The 18,686-nt window shown below is 35.9% G+C and overlaps 1 protein-coding gene and 1 long non-coding RNA gene across 3 annotated transcripts in view; one reads left to right on the forward strand and one right to left on the reverse strand.

Annotated features, from left to right (window-relative positions):
• Positions 1-5,198, reverse strand: part of LOC128554485 (mitochondrial import inner membrane translocase subunit TIM44-like) — a 28,207-nt gene extending 23,009 nt beyond the window's left edge. The window contains exon 1 of one of the 2 annotated variants that reach the window (XM_053535761.1): positions 5,107-5,198. In XM_053535761.1, coding sequence (XP_053391736.1) covers positions 5,107-5,163 — 57 coding nt within the window. In that variant the 5' untranslated portion in view covers positions 5,164-5,198. Of the gene's footprint in view, positions 1-5,068 lie in introns of both variants that reach the window. The other variant, XM_053535762.1, reaches the window with a different exon arrangement.
• A 12,345-nt stretch (positions 5,199-17,543) lies between these two features.
• On the forward strand, positions 17,544-18,440 carry LOC128554484 (uncharacterized). The gene is made up of 2 exons (XR_008369621.1): positions 17,544-17,831; positions 18,162-18,440. It is a non-coding gene; the product is annotated as an uncharacterized LOC128554484 (long non-coding RNA).
• Positions 18,441-18,686: the final 246 nt, after the last annotated feature.

The following is an 18,686-nucleotide window of genomic DNA, read 5'->3' on the forward strand; positions in this document are numbered from 1 at the left end:
CAGGGGCCATAACTCCTACATGACTGGATGAATCCGGACGCGAAACCCCAGGTGCACAACTACACATGCTGACCAACATGCCTGTAAAGTTTTGTGACTCTAGGTCATATACTTTTGGAGCTAGGCACGACACAACATTAAAATGACCAATTTTTTACTAAGTCAGGGGCCATAACTCCTACATGACTGGATGAATCCGGACGCGAAACCCCAGGTGCACAACTACACATGCTGACCAACATTCCTGTAAAGTTTTGTGACTCTACGTCAAATACTTTCAGAGCTACGCGCGACACAACATTTTCGGACGTACGGACGGACGGAAGGACGGACGGACGGACAAGAGCAAATCTATATGCCCCCCCCCCCAAAGTGGGGGCATAAAAAGGGATAGACTGTATGCCAAGTTCAAAAAGTCAAAAGGAAAGTACCTTGATAAACTTAAGAAACTGAAAGCACTTATACAAAAGAAAACAAGAAAAGCCTACTGGAATTACATTAACAACATTGTATGTGATCCTACTGAACAAAAACATGGAACTACCAAAAAATTTTGGAGTTTCATTAAAAGCCTTAAGAAAGACTCCTGTGGTGTTGCACCCCTTAGAGAAGATGGCATACTAAAGTCCAGTTCTCGTGATAAGGCAAATATATTAAACCATCAGTTTTCCTCTGTTTTTACCAAACCAGATGATTCTGTACTCCCAGACCTTGGAAACAGTCCTTACCCTGATATGAAAAATATTTCTGTTTCTGAAAATGGCGTCTCTAAACTACTTAAAGGACTAAATCCCCATAAAGCAGCTGGTCCAGATGCCATAAAACCTAGAATTCTAGAGTGTGCTGATGAATAGCACCAATTTTCACTCTCATTTTCAATAAGTCCTTACAGTCCGGACTCGTACCATCTGATTGGAATCAGGCAAATGTCCCCCCCGTCTTTAACAAGAGCTGTCGGAGGAAAGCAACGCTCGACTATTCAACAGCCTTGTCGACTGAATGAATACGAAAGTCGAAAAAGGGGCATAATTTAAAAAAAAGCAAAATAGGGTTATGGAACCTGCATAGTGCTTATCAGCTCATGACAGTGGACACGTGTGTGAAGTTTCAATCCATTCCCATTAGTGGGTACTGAGATACCAGCTTACATATAAGAATTTAACCCAAAACTCCTAAGTTTAAAAAGGGGCACAATTTTGTAAAATGCAAAGTTGAGTTATTGACCCTTTGCACTGCATGTCATATCATGACAGTGAACAAGTGTGTGAAGTTTCAATCCTTACCCATTAGTGGATACTGAGATACCAGCTTACATACAAAACCTTAACCAAAAAATTCTAAGTCGAAAAAAGGGGCATAATTTTGTAAAAAAGCAAAACAGAGTTATGGAACCTGCTTTGTGTATGTCAGATCATGACAGTGAACAAGTGTGTGAAGTTTCAATCCATTCCAATTAGTGAGTACTGAGATACCAGCTTACATACAAAACCTTAACCAAAAATGTCTAAGTCGAAAAAGGGGCATAATTTTGTAAAAAAGCAAAATAGAGTTATGGAACCTGTGCAATGTAAGTCAGTTTATCACAGTGAATAAGTGTGTGAAGTTTCAATCCATTCCCACAAGTGGTTGCTGAGATACCAGCTTACATACAAAACCTTAACCAAAAATTTCTAAGTCAAAAAGGGGGCATAATTTTGTAAAAAAGCAAAATAGAGTTATGGAACCTGTGCAATGTAAGTCAGTTTATCACAGTGAATAAATGTGTGAAGTTTCAATCCATTCCCACAAGTGGTTGCTGAGATACCAGCTTACATACAAAAACTTAACCAAATCGGGACGCGGACGCCGACGCATGGGCGAGTCCAACAGCTCTACTATTCTATGAATAGTCGAGCTAAAAAGGGGGAGAAGTTTAAACCTAGGTAGCAACTATAGGCCAGTGTCACTGACATGCATTGCATGCAAAATACTTGAACACATTGTAGTTAGACAGTAACACCCTTGATCATCTGGATGCAAATGATATTATAGTTGAGAATCAGCATGGCTTTCGAGCACGTAGATCATGTGAGACCCAACTTGTGGGCTTTGTTCATGATCTTGTTAAGTCTGTAAAGGAAGGCCAGGTTGATGTCACTATAATGGATTTTAGTAAAGCTTTTGATGTAGTAGACCATAGAAGACTCCTCCACAAGCTTAAATTTTATGGTATCAGAGGCAATGCTCATCACTGGATAAAAGCCTTTCTCAATAATAGAACGCAGAAAGTAGTTGTTGATGGTGCTATGTCGTCTGTAGCCACAGTTGATTCTGGTGTCCCCCAGGGTTCCGTTTTAGGGCCTCTTCTATTTCTTCTCTACATAAACGACCTCCCTGCCAGTGTTCGTTCGGATGTGAAACTGTTTGCTGATGACTGTATCATCTATAGAGTAATACGCTCAGCTGTGGACTCACAGACCCTTCAAGCAGATCTGGACAGACTGGCAGGGTGGGAGAGGAAGTGGAGGATGGCCTTCAACGTAGACAAATGCCACATCATGCACATTACCCCACCTATATCTAAACCAGTCATGACTGACTACTTTCTGCACAACCAACCCTTGTCTGAGGTCAAACAAGCTACCTATCTCGGTGTGGAACTTTCATCTAATCTCTCTTGGTCTCCACACATTAGCAAAATAACAAACAAGGCCAGTCAAGATCTTGGGTTCTTAAAACGAAATCTACATTCTGCCAAACCTGAAACTAAAGCAGCAGCCTACAAATCAATAGTCAGACCTTCCTTGGAATACTGTGCTACTGTTTGGGACCCTTATCAATTAAATGACAAGCAGAAATTAGAAAATGTACAAAAGAGGGCTGCTAGGTTTGATACCAACAGCTATTCAAAGTCGCCGGGTACTGTAACACAATTACTACAGCAATTACAACGGGAGTCCTTAGAGCACAGAAGACAGAACATCCGTCTTAGCCTCTTCCATAAAATACATTATGAGCTTGTTTACATAATACCTTTAAAATATATGGATCCACTATTAAGAACATCCAGACATCACCATCAACTAGCATATCATATACCACACTCATCAGTTGACTACATAAAGTACTCATTTTTCCCTAGGACAATAGTTGAATGGAACTCACTGCCGGTGCACTTAGTCAGTGCCGACTCAAACACTGTGTCGGGACTGACTGTGTTACCACACATCCCCTAGACAGTACATATATGCTTTTATCTTTTAACAGTACTAACTCTCTTGTTTCTTCACCATGTACATAGTAGATTATGCAATGTATAGGCTTTAAGGGCTTGAGTAGGTTTTTGCACTATTTTTTATTACATTGTCAATGTCCTCCTGGGTGGATTGAGTAGCTTGGGAGGCTTGATAATCTTTCACTTTACTAACCCCCACGCATGGCCATTATAGTCCAAAAGGACTGCTTGCCATTATCAAAGAAGATGATGATGATGATGAGACCATATCTGATAGCGGCACAATGTTTTTAATCGGTATATCGGTAAATTAAAAGGTAAGTCAAGGTTTATTTAAATTAGAATCATCTTACTTCATTCTTCTAATAATGATCACACATATAACTGGTGACAATAAGTTATAATTATAATTCAAAGAAAAACTATATTTTATATATAACAAAAATGACGGTGCACTAGACCTCATGTCTGCTGCACCGGTGACGGTGCACTAGACCTCGGGTCTGCTGCACCGGTGACGGTTCACTAGCCACTGCCTTTATCAATTCATCACCGAGAACATACGCACTGCCCGAGGATCAAACTCACAACCCCGCGATCCTTAGACCACTGCTCTCCCTACCGAGCTAAGTGGGCGTGCTGCTAATATGACATGTGGCTTAGGCAATTATAGTAAGGGAGGGCAAATACATGCACAGCTTAAACAGGCTGGTAACATTGCCCGATCGGGCTTTCGACAATAAAACTAATATTTCTTGAAAAATAATGAAGATATTTCTTTCAAACTTGGTTCATTTATTAAGCATTGCATATGATACAAATTAAAATAAAAATAACTCGGTTGCCTTCAGTTTTGGTAGAATTATTTCCCCTTTTCAGATTTTTACGATGCATAATTTTTGAAGTCCAAAAACATATGTTCTAATGCTAAGTTTAAAACAAAAAAGGGTTCAATGGCTTTCTTATGCTCTAAATTATTGCGCTAGTACATGAATGTATACATTTTACTGTGCTTTCACTTACAACACTGTAAAAAAATGTTAGTTGTAAAAAAATTGTTCATTACATCTGCACTAGAAACAAATTATTCACCCTAAATATATAGAATAAAGGTATTGGCGCACAAGTTTGGAGCAATAGAAAGCCATTGAACCCTTTTCCGTTTAAACATTGCATTAAAAACTAATTTTTGGGGGGCTTCAAAAATTATGCATCATAAAAATCTGAAAAAGGGAAGTAATTCTAACAAAACTGAAGGCAACAAAGTTATTTCTATCTTAACATGCATCATATGTTATGCTTGATAAATGGACCAAGTTTGAAAGAATTATCTTCATTATTTTTCAAGAAATATTAGTTTTTATGTCGAAAGCCCGATCGGGCAATGTTACCAGCCTGTTAAAGCCTTTAAAAGGCATGCTCCCTGTATTGCGATAGTAGGCTGCATTTACTTGATAGTATGTTAAAAAAAAAAAAAAAAAGGAATATCGACCTACCGAAAAAAATGTAAAATATCAATTGAAACAAACATGAACCTAATATGGACCAGCTGAGTCGACAGTGTCAGGACTCAGGGCGGAACTAGAAGGAAAAAAACAACTAAACTGCAAGTTTTGAGAATCGCAATTGTTATAATTATTCACACAGACGTGAATAGATCATCAAAACGTAAAAACCGTTGGAAACAAAACTTTCAATGATCTGCATAGCACAAGCGTGTCGTTACGCACGATTTGTGAACAGGGTGAAACGTCCTTGAACATGCCAGTATGATGAAATAATCGCGAATTTCACGGTAAATACTGAATGGCATAAGACTGAATTACTGTATTACACTATGTTTAAATACTTCACTTTAAACTCCATTCATGACATCAGTTTTTAGTACTTGCCTTGGTACTTTCACTCGAATGAAATTTTTTTGGCGTGACCCTCCACATGGAAGCCATGATGGATTTTAATCGGTGTGCGGCATTATTTTCGCACAGTCATAATAATAAAGTTTATGTGCCGTAAGGCCAAACACCACTAAATCCGGCTGTTAAATCCCCTTAGGTAGCAAGGTACACTTAGATTCGAAAAGTTTGTACAAGACCAGACTTACAGGTAGCGAGTCATAATATTGCACGTCCTTAATGAGCAGAATCAGGGTGGCCATCTTATAAATTGTGTGCATGTATTGTGCTTTAAATCAATGACAGGATCAGGACTCTCATACAAGAATAATTAAAGAAAGTGATCATAAACGAAAGTTTTACACAATCCATTAAAAATAGCATGGTAAAATCATCAATTTTGCACTTTTTGAACAACCTGCAATGATCCCTTGCAGGAACAAGATCCAATTTTATTGCATTTCTCAATTTAATAGTCCCGAAGTTACTGAAGTACAGGATAATAATGGAATGGGGGCCCATGATCTATTTCGTTTTTCCTTTTCACAAAATAGCAAAAATGTTCCTGAGTATCAATCACCAAGCATGGAACCCTTCTATGATTTGAATTTCCCGCGCCAAGGTGACTCATCGATTCATACAAAGCTAACAGCAATTAGTTTTACAACTGACATCAGAATTCTACATGTATCAGCTGTTCAAATTTTCTAAAGAATTTACAATCATTACCTCTCACTTTAATTTACAGATATCTAAAATCACGAAGTTCCAATTATTACAAATATTGACGGGGGCCAAAAACTCGAAGTGTACCCGGCTAACTTACTTTAACACACGCACATCTTGCTACTGTTTTTCATTTTGTGTATTTCTTATTCTTATTAAAGCCTTGATATGGAATAAACTTTCGACATTTTGTAGCAATTCATATTCCCATAGACCTATTAAAGTTCCCATCATGGCATAAAGAACTATATCGCCATTATAGAAAAAGAAAAAGGGGTGTTAACTTTTATATAAGAAAATTACAGTTCCTGATCTACAACCCTTTGAATTTACTCCTTTTCGCTTCGTCTCGAGACATAAAATTCTTACGCTGCCATATTTACCTTGCATGCGATAGGAACATACCGATTTCGATAGAATGCTATACATATATACTGAAACGTAGAAGAATAAAAAAAAACACGATACTATTACGAAAGATGACGAAGAAAGGGAGAAAGTTTAGAACTATTTATATCTGGTCTACTATTTGCTACAAACTTTTGGCGCTAAAGCAACAGGCACTTTCTTTAGAGAACAAAAGAATCTGGGTTCAGCATAAAAATTTCAAGAAAAGTAAGAAAAGGCATATTTGTCCCTTAATTTAGCAAAATATATCATCTGCTGATAATGATTTAATATCTTTTCTATATAATTATACAGAAAGAAATACAAATGTACGAGATCAGTATTATACAGTATGTCCTTAGTAAATATGTTTCATGCTTACATGGGTTTGAAACTCTTTAAATATTTTAAAGGTTATGAAAGCCGATAACTGATTTGCAAAAATTCCTTTGTGTGCAAATGTCTTAATTAATTTACAGATTCACAAAATTATTTATTGCAATCTATTGTATCAAGTGGTCTTCAGATAACAAAAGTCTAAAATAAACAAAAGCTAACCGTTAAAAATTATTCAGTCTTTTGCACGCGTAAACATGTCAAAACTAACCTTACACCGCAACATTTATCCACGGAATTAAACGTATACTTCCGTGATTTATCCATCATTTTGAAATTTTTTTAAGTATAGAAACAGAAATAATCCATGTTGATGCATCTTGCATCTATGTTCAACTACTGTTTGGAGCCAAATTTTACGCAGCCAATAAAAATAAAGAAGTCATGTGATACTGTTCAATGCTGTTCTGGCAATGCTCTGGCGAACTTTCACATCTGGCCAGAATGTTTTGAAGAAGAAAATATAGATAAAATATTCTGGTGACGTTTTGGTGATCAAAATCATGTGATAAAGTTTCGGGTGATGTTATGGCAAACTATTTATTCATGTGGTGAGTTTGCAGCAAAGTCACCGAAACGTTTGGCGAAAGATCGCCGCTAACGACAGACTCCTGCAAACATTTATTACTCTGGTAAACTAAAATGTTTGCGGCACATTTACCGCGACATTAAGGCAAATTTGCAGCAAATATTTAATTTTGGTAAGGGTTTGATTCGTTATTGTGTAAAAATAATAAGTGCTTCAATCGATTTTCCTAGCTCCGTGCAGATGGTCAGGTCTAAAATCTTACCTGAGTTAGCAGCAAGCTCCCCACAGCGGTTACCTACATTGTGTTTATTATAACTCTTCTTGGGTGAGGCGATTACTGAAGGTGAAAATGATGATGATGATGAACCGCTGCATTCACGAGATACTACATGACGATGAGAAAGGCACATAAAACTGCAAATAGACTGTTCCACGCGTTAAATACAACATATTAAATGTATTCGATAAGACAGATCAGTGTAACAGACTACGCTGCAAATAAATAAAAACAAGAGGGTCATGATGACCCTGGATCGCAAACCTGAGTAATATGAGCTACATGTTTCAAATGTCAAACTGATGCTAAATTATTAAGAAAGTCAGTAGTCAGTAGGTTAAATTCATGGTCAATGAAAGTCAGTTTTAAGATAGGTGTGCAAAACTGTGTATGTCATCCAAATTTTAAGGCCGTGTATCTTGAAAAACAAGAAAGTAGGTCAGCAGGTCAAGGTAACAGTCAAGTGACATCATATTACTTGGAGTTATCAGGTAATTATAATTAAACAGTCTTTGAAACAAGATCAGATAATTTCTTAAGTATTTTTTACCATTTAACTCATATAATAACTATGTGACCCCGGGGTAGGGCCTCTTTTAACCCTAGGGGCATAATTATAACAATTTTGGTAGGGGACTACTAGGCAATACATCATACCAGGCCTTGTGGTTTCAGACAAGAAGACTTTTAAAGTTTTTTTTAAAGTCTATGTAAAATTTGGGACCCCCAGGGCAGGGCCTCTTTTAACCCGAGGGGTACAATTTGAACAATTTTGGTTGCAAACCAAATATCATAGGCCTATATCTTGTGGTTTCAGACAAGAATATTTTTAAACTTTTATCCTATATCAGTCTATGTAAAACTTGGGACCCTTGAGGCGGGGCCATATTTGACCATAGGGGGATAATTTGAAAATTCTTGGTAAAGGACTATAAGATGATGGTACATACCAAATATCAAAGCCCTAGGCCATGCGGTTTTGTACAAGAAGATTTTCAAAGTTTTCCCTATATAACTCTATGTAAACCATGTGACCCCTGGGACGGGTCCATATTTGACCCTAAGGAAATAATTTGAAAACTATTGGTAGAGAACGATTAGATGATGCCACATACCAGATATGAAAGCCCTAGGCCCTGAGGTTTTGGATGAGAAGATTTTAAAAATATTTCCTTTCGGTTGCCGTGGCAACCAGAGTTCTGCATGGAATTCAATTATTTGAAGAATTTTGAAAGGGTGCCATCCAAGGGTCATTCCTGGGAAGTTTGGTATTATTATGCCCAGTGGTTTTCAAGAAGAACAGTTTTTTAGAAAATGTTGACGGACGGACGACACACGACGGACATTGAGCGGTCACAAAAGCTCACCATGAGCCTTTGGCTCAGGTGAGCTAAAACATATCAATGAGTAACTTTCCGAAAAAAGAAATACTCTGCCCTTTAGATTCAAAAGTTATATCTGGACCTCTGGGTTTTGATTTTTGTGTTTTTAGTTTTTATTATTATTATTATTATTATTATTCACCATTTTCTGTTCTGTTCTTTTAACCAAATCTGGTTTAAACAACTCGTAATAGCATGCAGTGATTAATGTACAGTAACAGGAAGTAATCGCTGCGGAGAGTTTGAGGTAACAGAAGTAGGACGAAACGGAAACGGTCATCAGTCCATCGAGATTCAACTCAAATTTGCGAAAAAAGAAAACGGTCTCGAGACACTTTTCTTACCACCATTATTTTCGCCTGGTCACATACTTTACAAGTACACATATGTTTTATGTCAGACATTTGCGATGAAAAGGGTACATGTAGCGTACGGTGTGCATTCTGGATCATTTTTGCCTCAAAATTTAGTGTCCTAACACCGGAGCTTTCCTCCTCTTTATCAAAGACGAAACGGAATTGGTAGGTTGGAAATGTTACATGATGAAGTGCTAAGTATACGCAATACATCCATTCTACACTCCTCTGGCAATTCTCAAAATTAGACTTTTTATGGGTTGTTTTTTTCGTACTGGTATCAATGCAGAATTGTAGAATTTCCAACTTTACTGTCTTGCTCCCATAAATTAATACACTGACAAAGTTAAACACATTAAAATTCATTCATTTCATTCATTTATTTTATATGCGTATTTATTTCTTTCTTGTTTATCTATGCGCACACACCCGCCTCCGTCTATAGAATTCAACTATAGCCCCATTTCACTTATGTTATTGTGAAAGACTTTGAAAAATCATATTCTAACATCTGTTTAATTTCTTCCGAGACACTACTATTTTCCATTGTTACCAGTCTGGTTTCGTGCTAGGCGAAGAAAGGGTTATATTTTTTGTCATAAGCAAGAATTTTGATAGGGTTTGGCACCGTGCTCAAGAGCACTAGTATCCGTGGAAATCTGTTGCATTGGTTTTCTATATATCTCTCAACCAGGTGTCAACGGGCCGTTATTCCTAGAGCGTCTTCAAGCATAAGATAAAGCCCTTAAGGTACAACTATTTGCTTTCCGGGTGTATTCATAACAACGACATTGACACCAAATTGAATTCGATATAAAACCTTTTCGCAGACGACACCAGTCAGCTTATGATCGTGGAATTTCCTCTTGTAGTAGTTACTCAACTAAAATCTGATGTTAACAGGATTACGGAATGGGCTGAAACATGGCTTGTGAACTTGACATACCTCCTCAATAACCGTGGTAGAACTGTCCAACACATAAATTCCTTTCTCCGATCCACATTGACAGCACGGCTGCTCTATCCTACGAGGATAAACAGGTCAAAAGTTTAGACTCTTTCTAATCCTACCAGAATACCAACATACTCTGTTCTCTATGGTGCCTGGTGAGCACAGGTTATTCACACTTGTCTTAGGACTGAGTTTTGGGTCTCAACCAAGACTTATTTTCGGATCGCCTCTCTATACATTTTGAGGTATTGAAACTATATACCATTATCTATGCCGTTGTTCCAACTTCAACGATATCAGAACAGCACCCTTTGACAGCATAAGACCTCTAGCGGACTTCTCGCTAAGAATCTTCTCTACGGCGATGATAACTTAAGTTTGCAACAAAACAAGCTGATATTTGATGCTGTATATCGCTTTATAAAGCGTAATGGAGAGTTGACAATAAATAGTACATTTTCATTCTAATAAGTCACACAACCCCTATCCATTCCTCGACTTTTCAATCTTCTATTATTTTTTCTTGAAATTACCTCCCTTCTATACTCAATATACACGCTACAATTCTTCAATGTTTGCTATTATCTCCTGCTACTTAGCATTTGTGGTAGTTATTTCATAATTCTGTATGCAGTCAACTAGTGACATTTTTACACCAGACATAGTTACTACTTTTAACTACTACTGCTCAAAAAGGAATGCTGAATAAATTTCAGATTATTAGCTAATCTTTCCGTACTCATTGCCACAACATTTCAAAATTGTTTTGTCTACCACTTTTTTTTTAAATTTCAGAGTTTAATAAAATGGCTTATGTCAATGTAATCACGGTATTTTAGATCGTATATTCAATGCCTGCCATCATTGTATTTAATTCATCTGCAAAAAGAGGAGCTATTTTAGTTAATTCTATCGTTCACTTCCTTTTGTTATTGTATGTATATTTGTCAGTTGCCATGCACAAATGTACATTATGAAATAAATATGTTTAAGACCTAATGTCGCCCCGCCGAATGTCGCTCCGTCTTACATCTGCCCGCTGAATTTCGCCCGGCTTTTCAACTTTTATAACTAAATTTCAATTTTATACAATTCCCTATATACGTAACATATCCTGTAATTTGTAAAGCATTGAGGACAAACAACAGTGTATGTCAATATTTTCTTAGACATGTTATAGGTAACGTAAAAAAAGCCACCAGATGGAAAAACACAAGGAAAGATACGTACCTCTAGGTATGTATTTTTAGAAGATAAGTGAAGAAGGGATGGAGGGATGTCAATTGTCAGCTCAATGTCTATATTCAATGCCTCAACAAGTGTAAGGGTGTTAGCGTATTTGTTTAATCTAGCAGAAAAGTGTTATCAGGGGTCTCCTTAGCCGAGTGATTAAGGTTGCTTACTTCAAATCACTAGCCTCTCACCAGTGTTGACTCGAACCTGACTCCGGGCGTCGGAGTTTTCATGTGAGGAAGCCATCCAACTGGCTTACGGAAAGGTTAGTTCCCCCTCTTGTGATGAAATAATGCACGGAGCGGCACATGTGTTCTTTCTCCACCATTAGGCTGGAAAGTCGCTATATGACCTATATAGTTTTGTCGGTGCAACGTTAAACCCAACAAAAGCAAAACAAATTTGCACATACCCCTTTCGGATGGTCCAATAATGTAGAACATTTTAACTTCTCTATGGACAAGGGCAATGGTAAACAACTCGAATTACTTAAAACTTCTTTTATCCCTTGTTACGTTCCCTTGTATTTACATTAATTATACTTTAAAATCTTTTTTTTTTTGTAGAATATATTATACACCAATGACACAGTTCATTTCACATGCCAACGGTGTCTGTAATTAATATGATTAAAATCAGTTTGATATTGATATTGACATGCGCAGTGAGACATTAGCGCATGCGTAAACAATGTTGTATTTTCCCCAAGGTAGACATGGCTGAAATGAGCCCTGGATAAAAAATATAAGACTGTATATTTAGGTAAGTACTATTTACCTTTACTAATTATAATACAAATGTTCATGTGATGTTAATAGCTATACAAATAAGTTGTAGAATGTTGAATATTTAATACATAAAACTGCAAAGCTATTATTTTGTCCTATCCTGAAATCGAAACAAGGACCTTTACTTTAGCCCTCCTTAAAGGGAAAGACATCGTTGCTCTAACATTAAATCTGTCTGTTATGATTTTTTGAATTATTTAAGAAAGTGCAAGTATTTTCAAACTCGGCCTTTAATGAAAAAAAATATGAACATTTTAAACATTTGATCAATATGACAATCATGTTTTTCCCTGGCAACAAATAAACAAAATGGAAAATGGCGGATCACTACTCATGTTCACATAATTGTGTCACAAATACAAAGGTTTCGGATGTAGAATTACACAGAAAACGTCTGTAAATAAAAAAAAACTTTTCAATATCTACAAATGAATTTTTATTTGCAGATCCAGCTGGGTATACGGAAGGTCGATGGTTCTACCCAGGTGCCCGCTCGTGATGAAATAATGCACGGAGGGTCACCTGGGGTCTTCCTCCGCAATTAAAGCTGGAAAGTCGCCATATGACCGATCATGTATCGGTGCGACGTTAAATAATATATATATATTTATATTATTATATTTATATATATAAATTTCGAAGTTAAAACATACTTAAAAAGGTAACGATATTTGTAAATCGCTAGTAACACGGAGGTGGTGCAACGTCAAATGTTCGTATGCGACGTAATTTTACATGCTATATGTGAACTAAAATCATTATCCTATATGAAGGACTGTCGGTATTTCTTCATAATAACGATGTTTACCACATTAACATACTTACATATTTACTAAATTGTTTCAATAATTTCTGTCAGCGCTAAAAACGAATAAAGCCTGTTTATGAGTTTTTTTTTTTTTTTTTTTTTTTTACATCTTCAGTTTAAATGTTTTCTGTCATCTAAATCAATGATGTCATAAAAATTAATGTTTAAAGCATGCGCAGAAAAATGTTATTCAAGGCAAACATGGTGGCGATGAGTTAATTTAAGTAATTAAGAAATTTCTTCAATGGTTTGTCCAAATTGTACAAATTTCCGGCAAAATAAAGAACACGAAATAATCCTATCATTCTGATGTCCTTTTTTTGTTTTTGGCTAAAAATCGTCTTTACTTAAAGTTGAAGTTTGGTCATATTACAAACATATTCGGTCATGAGTTTGTTTTTTTCTACACTCGCTTAAAATTTTCAAATCAAGAAGAAAAATGCCTAGTTCGGGAGTCGAACCTTGGGCGCCACGGCAATAAAAATTAAATACTTAGGTATCGCGAGTAAAGCGTTACAAAAGTTTCAGAGTAAAACTTAGTAAAACAACAGATTTGCATGTTTCTTTAAGTATAGTATGTCAGTAGTTAAGTTTCAATGCCGTGTGAAGAAATATAGCATTAGTTTCCTTATACCTTATTTTTTCTTTTTCTTGTCGCACGATCTGGAGGCCATTGTTTTTAACTTGGCTTTGTGCTCCCTTTATTTGTTATTTTTCTTATCCAAAATGTTGAGATCTCTGAACAAAATCGCACGTTGTTATGTATCAAATAACATGTAATGAATCCTGAATTGATTTATAATTTACCTGTCACACAAAAAGTTTATCGATCGGGCTAGGCACAAAGGTATACATGTAATAAGATTATTTCCTTATGGAAAGACATAGCGTTCTTCTGATATTGATTTAACACTTTATGTGAGCATTTAGTTTGCCTCGCAAAACAATGCGCTGTATATTGTGGTGCTTTTTTCAATATTTGCGATGTTTTGAACTTGATGTGCAGTGCCTTCAGACGTATATATGCGATGCTTTCTGTATACGGGTAGCTATCATCTATATTTATACTAATTCTAACTTTATACGACATGCATTCTGTTGTAAACGAGGTACTTGCGACTGTATATCGACTGGTTTTCATACGGTGGGATTGAGCTGCATATGCAGTCATCTTAGCTTAAATTAAATGTGGTGGTTTCTGTTGTGTGTATGTATTTAAAGGTACGTGTAAAGGGTGTAAATAATGTGCGTTACAGATAACAGGAAAGGTACGTACTATTCACTAAAAGACTACAAATGACCATGTTTTAGGTTCTGCTTTTGAGTAAGTTCAGTACGACATTCGGTGAAAAATTGCCCTTTAATATTTATTTTTTGTAGAAAATGGCATTTTCACTAATCTTTACGTGGGTAGGCCAATTCCATACTAACAATATATACATGTACATGTATATGTTGCAAAATGTTTTGAAGCTTTTTGTTTGGTTGTACATTATAGTAGTTATAAATTGGCATTGTACCAATACTATATCAAAATCTGACATAAAATGTTTGTGTTAGTGTCAACGAAATTCAGAAAGAAAAAAATGCTGGTTTATTTTCAAAATTTGAACATTACTGAACTACGTAGAATAACTAATCAAGTTTCTATAGCAGAATTACGTTAACATATCAACATTTAATACTTACAATGTTTTTGTTATAGGAACGAACTTTTCTTGTACCCTTTATATGCGATTGTTTCAACAGCATCAGTCGTAGTGGTTCGATTTTCATACTCGGTACTTTCAACTGTATTTGCGGTGATTTCAATGTGGTTCTTATTTCATTATGGTAAAACAACAATATGAGAGCAAGTTTATTTAAAAAATAAGGAGCATTTCCGAAAACATCTGGCATAGATTACAAGAGTATTTTTCAAATGTTTGCACCGGCGGAAAAAAATAGCACAAAGACTGTATGTGTACTGCGTTTGCATGCCTTTGAATGTATAGGGCTAAAAGAATGGCGTTGAAGAGGCAGAATGGCCTCAAATAATATCCTATGTCGAGTGTTAACGGCAAACTTCGCAAAATACTTTCGTAACATTTCAAGCTCAAAATGCAGTTTTCTCATAATTTTAAATGCATCACATATATAGTTGATAGTACATTACAATGCGCCACATAAAAAGTCATAAGCACGGACTGTGCAGTTGAAAATACTACGTGTAAATTAAAAGAAATTCACATACACCGCACATATATGTGCAAGGACGCACATACATAAAAATTATACGCCATAAATACGAGTAAAACAATGCATATAGCTGCCGGTTGTGCTCGAAGGTCATGATTGTGATGATCTTAAGCTGAAAATTGATTTCCGGTCGACAATCGAAGAATGCTTCGGCGTAGGGACATCAATCTTCCCGGTTAACAATCTGTATTGACTTTGAGGTTGGATGCCTGAAGGTCAGTGCCGCAGTTATCTTGAGGAGGATATTGGTATCCGATCAATAAATCAATAAATCTTCATCTAAGGTACCTCAAATATCCTAGCTAGGCTAGAAATAAAAATAAACAATCGCTGAAAACTGTGTTCAACCTAGTTATGTGAAATTTCAACACTCGCACGCTATTACAAATGCATCAAAACAAACATGTGTAACAGTTCCTTGAAAATGGTGAGTTTTTAAAAGCGCTTGACTGTCTGGAAGTGGGGCCTGTTTAAACAGTTCTTTTTTCGGAATTCAATGCTTATATCAGTATACTGACACTTGTTTTGTAGAGTAATATAGGTAATATACACGCTATCATTACAAAAACAACAAAACAAGTGTCAGTATACTAATATAAACATTGAATTCCGAAAAAAAGACTGCCTAAATGGGACCCACTTCCGGGCAGTCAAACGCCTTCAAAAACTCACCATTTTCAAAGAACTGTTACACGTGTTAGTTTTGATTCATTTGCAATCGCATGCGAGTGTTGAAATTTCACATAATTAAGTGGAACACAGTTTTCAGCAATTGTTTATTTTTATTTCTTTACAAATGGCATTCATTTTCAAAGGGGGACAACTTTTTCAGAATATTTTCAGTACAGGACAGTACGGCAGATTATGTAATGGTAAAGTAAAATATTGGTAACGATGTTATTCGTTTATAAAATATTTCTGTGTTTTGGTGATATACTCCTAAACCTTAAGCGAATAAGGCGGATTATATTGTTATCACACCGGCGTTGGGTAAAAGTTGTTCACCTTCTAAACTTCACATTCAACTGTCCCTATGGTTATCAAATCTCATATTTTGCAATAATGTTGGTTAGGTATTTATATCACGCTTCTCGATACCTTCTTAATCAAAAATCATTATTTAAGGATTGATTTTGTTTAGGGGGTAATGAGTTCGTATCCTCCAACTTCTAACGCCTATACAAGTTACATTGGCATCTCAAAAATGGAAATAGACAAGTCAAAACAATACAATCAAACTACATAATTTATTTTTGTAAATAAGTATCCTTCCTCCTTACCAAACTATTTCGGTACTATTTCAACTTTGGTTCTAGTTAGACAGTAATCTCTGCAAATCGCTCTACATATATGGAACCAATTGCCCGTTTAACTGAAATTCTGTTCCATATTGTTACAAAACGTAGACTTTCTTTATAACATAGCGCCACCTCGGAAGTATCATTAGCTCTTTTTTCGACTCACCTCATTTGCCACCAAAAACAGGTAGAGCCAATGTTTACAGGCCGTGTTGCAGCTTATTTTGTTTCTAAGTATTTATTTTTCCTCCAACACACTGACATTTACACACTGATCACCAAAACATGAGAGATTTGAATAAATATTTTTATGCAAGCTTCGTAGCATTAGCTCCATATAACCAAGGTATATATCTTACACTCACTTTATGAGCTCTGTTTGATGATGTAGTAAATCAAATCAAAACCCAACACGTATCTTTGATTGAAATCTGTCATTTAATATCTAAATGACGAATTTGAAAACACAATTAACAATAAATGGTTCTGTTACAGCATCATACATAATATGTGATAGGTGACTAATTTTATCAAGAAAAGACAAATATTAACAGTTGATCTAACCTTTATGCCACATATTGCAAAAACATAATAAATGAATTTCATTTATTAAGTTATTAGCAATAACCCCATCCGAAGAAAGTGAGTGTATCATTTATTTATCAACAGCTTACTACTGTGTTGTGTTACACCCTCTAACATGCAGAAATTGTAGAAAATGGTATATTTAACATGACAAAATACAGGTGAGCAACCCTTGGCACCATCACTCAAGCAAAGTATCAGTAACTCATAAAAACATGCAAAATTGCCTATACTATTAAACTTCATGTAACATGATAAAATAAGTGCGAGAGACCCATGACCCCATCGCACCATTAGCAATAAGAATTATAAACATAAAAAACTAAATATTTACTTGATAACAATCATCCACCCCAACAAAGGTGTATGATTTCTAAAATCCAATACTGATATTTGTCTTAAGAGGATAACAGAAGAATACTTGTTAACGTGTTACACTCTCTAACATGCAGAAATTGTAGAAAATGGTACATGTATATTTGACATGACAAAATAGAGATAAGAATCCCTTGGCACCATCACACAAGCAAAATATTAGAAAATTGCCTATTAATAAACTTTATGTACATGTAAAATGATAACTTAAGTGCGAGAGACCCATGACCCCATCGCACCATTAGCAATCAGAATTACAATATAAGAAAACTAGATATTAACTTGATAAAAATAATCCACCCCAAACAAAGGTGTATGACTTCTAAAATCCAATACTGATATTTGTCTTAAGAGGATAACTGAATAATACTTGTTAACATGATAATCACAAGGTGAGAGACCCTTGACCCCATCACATTTGTATTAAGAGGATAACTGAAGAATACTCGTTGAAGAGTTACATCCTCTAACATGCAGAAATTGTAGACAATGGTACAAGTATATTTAACATGACAAAATAGAGGCGAGCATCCCTTGGCACCATCATACAAGCAAAATATCAGTAACTTATGAAAACATGCAAAATTGCCTACTAATAAACTTTGTGTACATGTAACATGATAACATAAGTGCGAGAGACCCATGACCCCATCGCACCATTAGCAATAAGAATTACAAACATAAGAAAACTGAATAATACTTGTTAACATGATAATCACAAGGTGAGAGACCCTTGACCCCATCACATTTGTGACCATGATGTACCTATATGATTGGAGCTTGGACCCCATCTAATTTTTCTCCCATAGGAATGCGAATATACTTTTTATAAGCGTTTGAAAACCACCTGCCAAAAGGTCGATTTTTTTTTTCTGAAACTCCCCATAAACCTCTTTGCAATGCCGCACCAATGCGGAAACTATGACCTTTGTAAAAGTCATTACTATACCCTAACCGAGTGAGTGACATTTGAAGCTTGGTACAAAAAAAAATATATATATCTTGTCACTGGATGATTATCAAAAACGGAAATAGTGGGCCAGGTGGAGCGTTACTTAATGTATAATACGAGTACAATGCATGCAATGGGCACATACCTAATTCATAGTGACAACATGATATATGCAGTTTATGGGTCTTGCCTTGACTATAATTATAGCTTTTCAGAACCAGGTCAAAGCTATTTAGTTCGATTGAATGTTATATATACATGTTCTACTACTATGATATACGAGTCGGGAGAGGAA

This window comes from Mercenaria mercenaria, unplaced genomic scaffold, assembly GCF_021730395.1.
Source record: "Mercenaria mercenaria strain notata unplaced genomic scaffold, MADL_Memer_1 contig_507, whole genome shotgun sequence".
Taxonomy (NCBI): domain Eukaryota; kingdom Metazoa; phylum Mollusca; class Bivalvia; order Venerida; family Veneridae; genus Mercenaria; species Mercenaria mercenaria.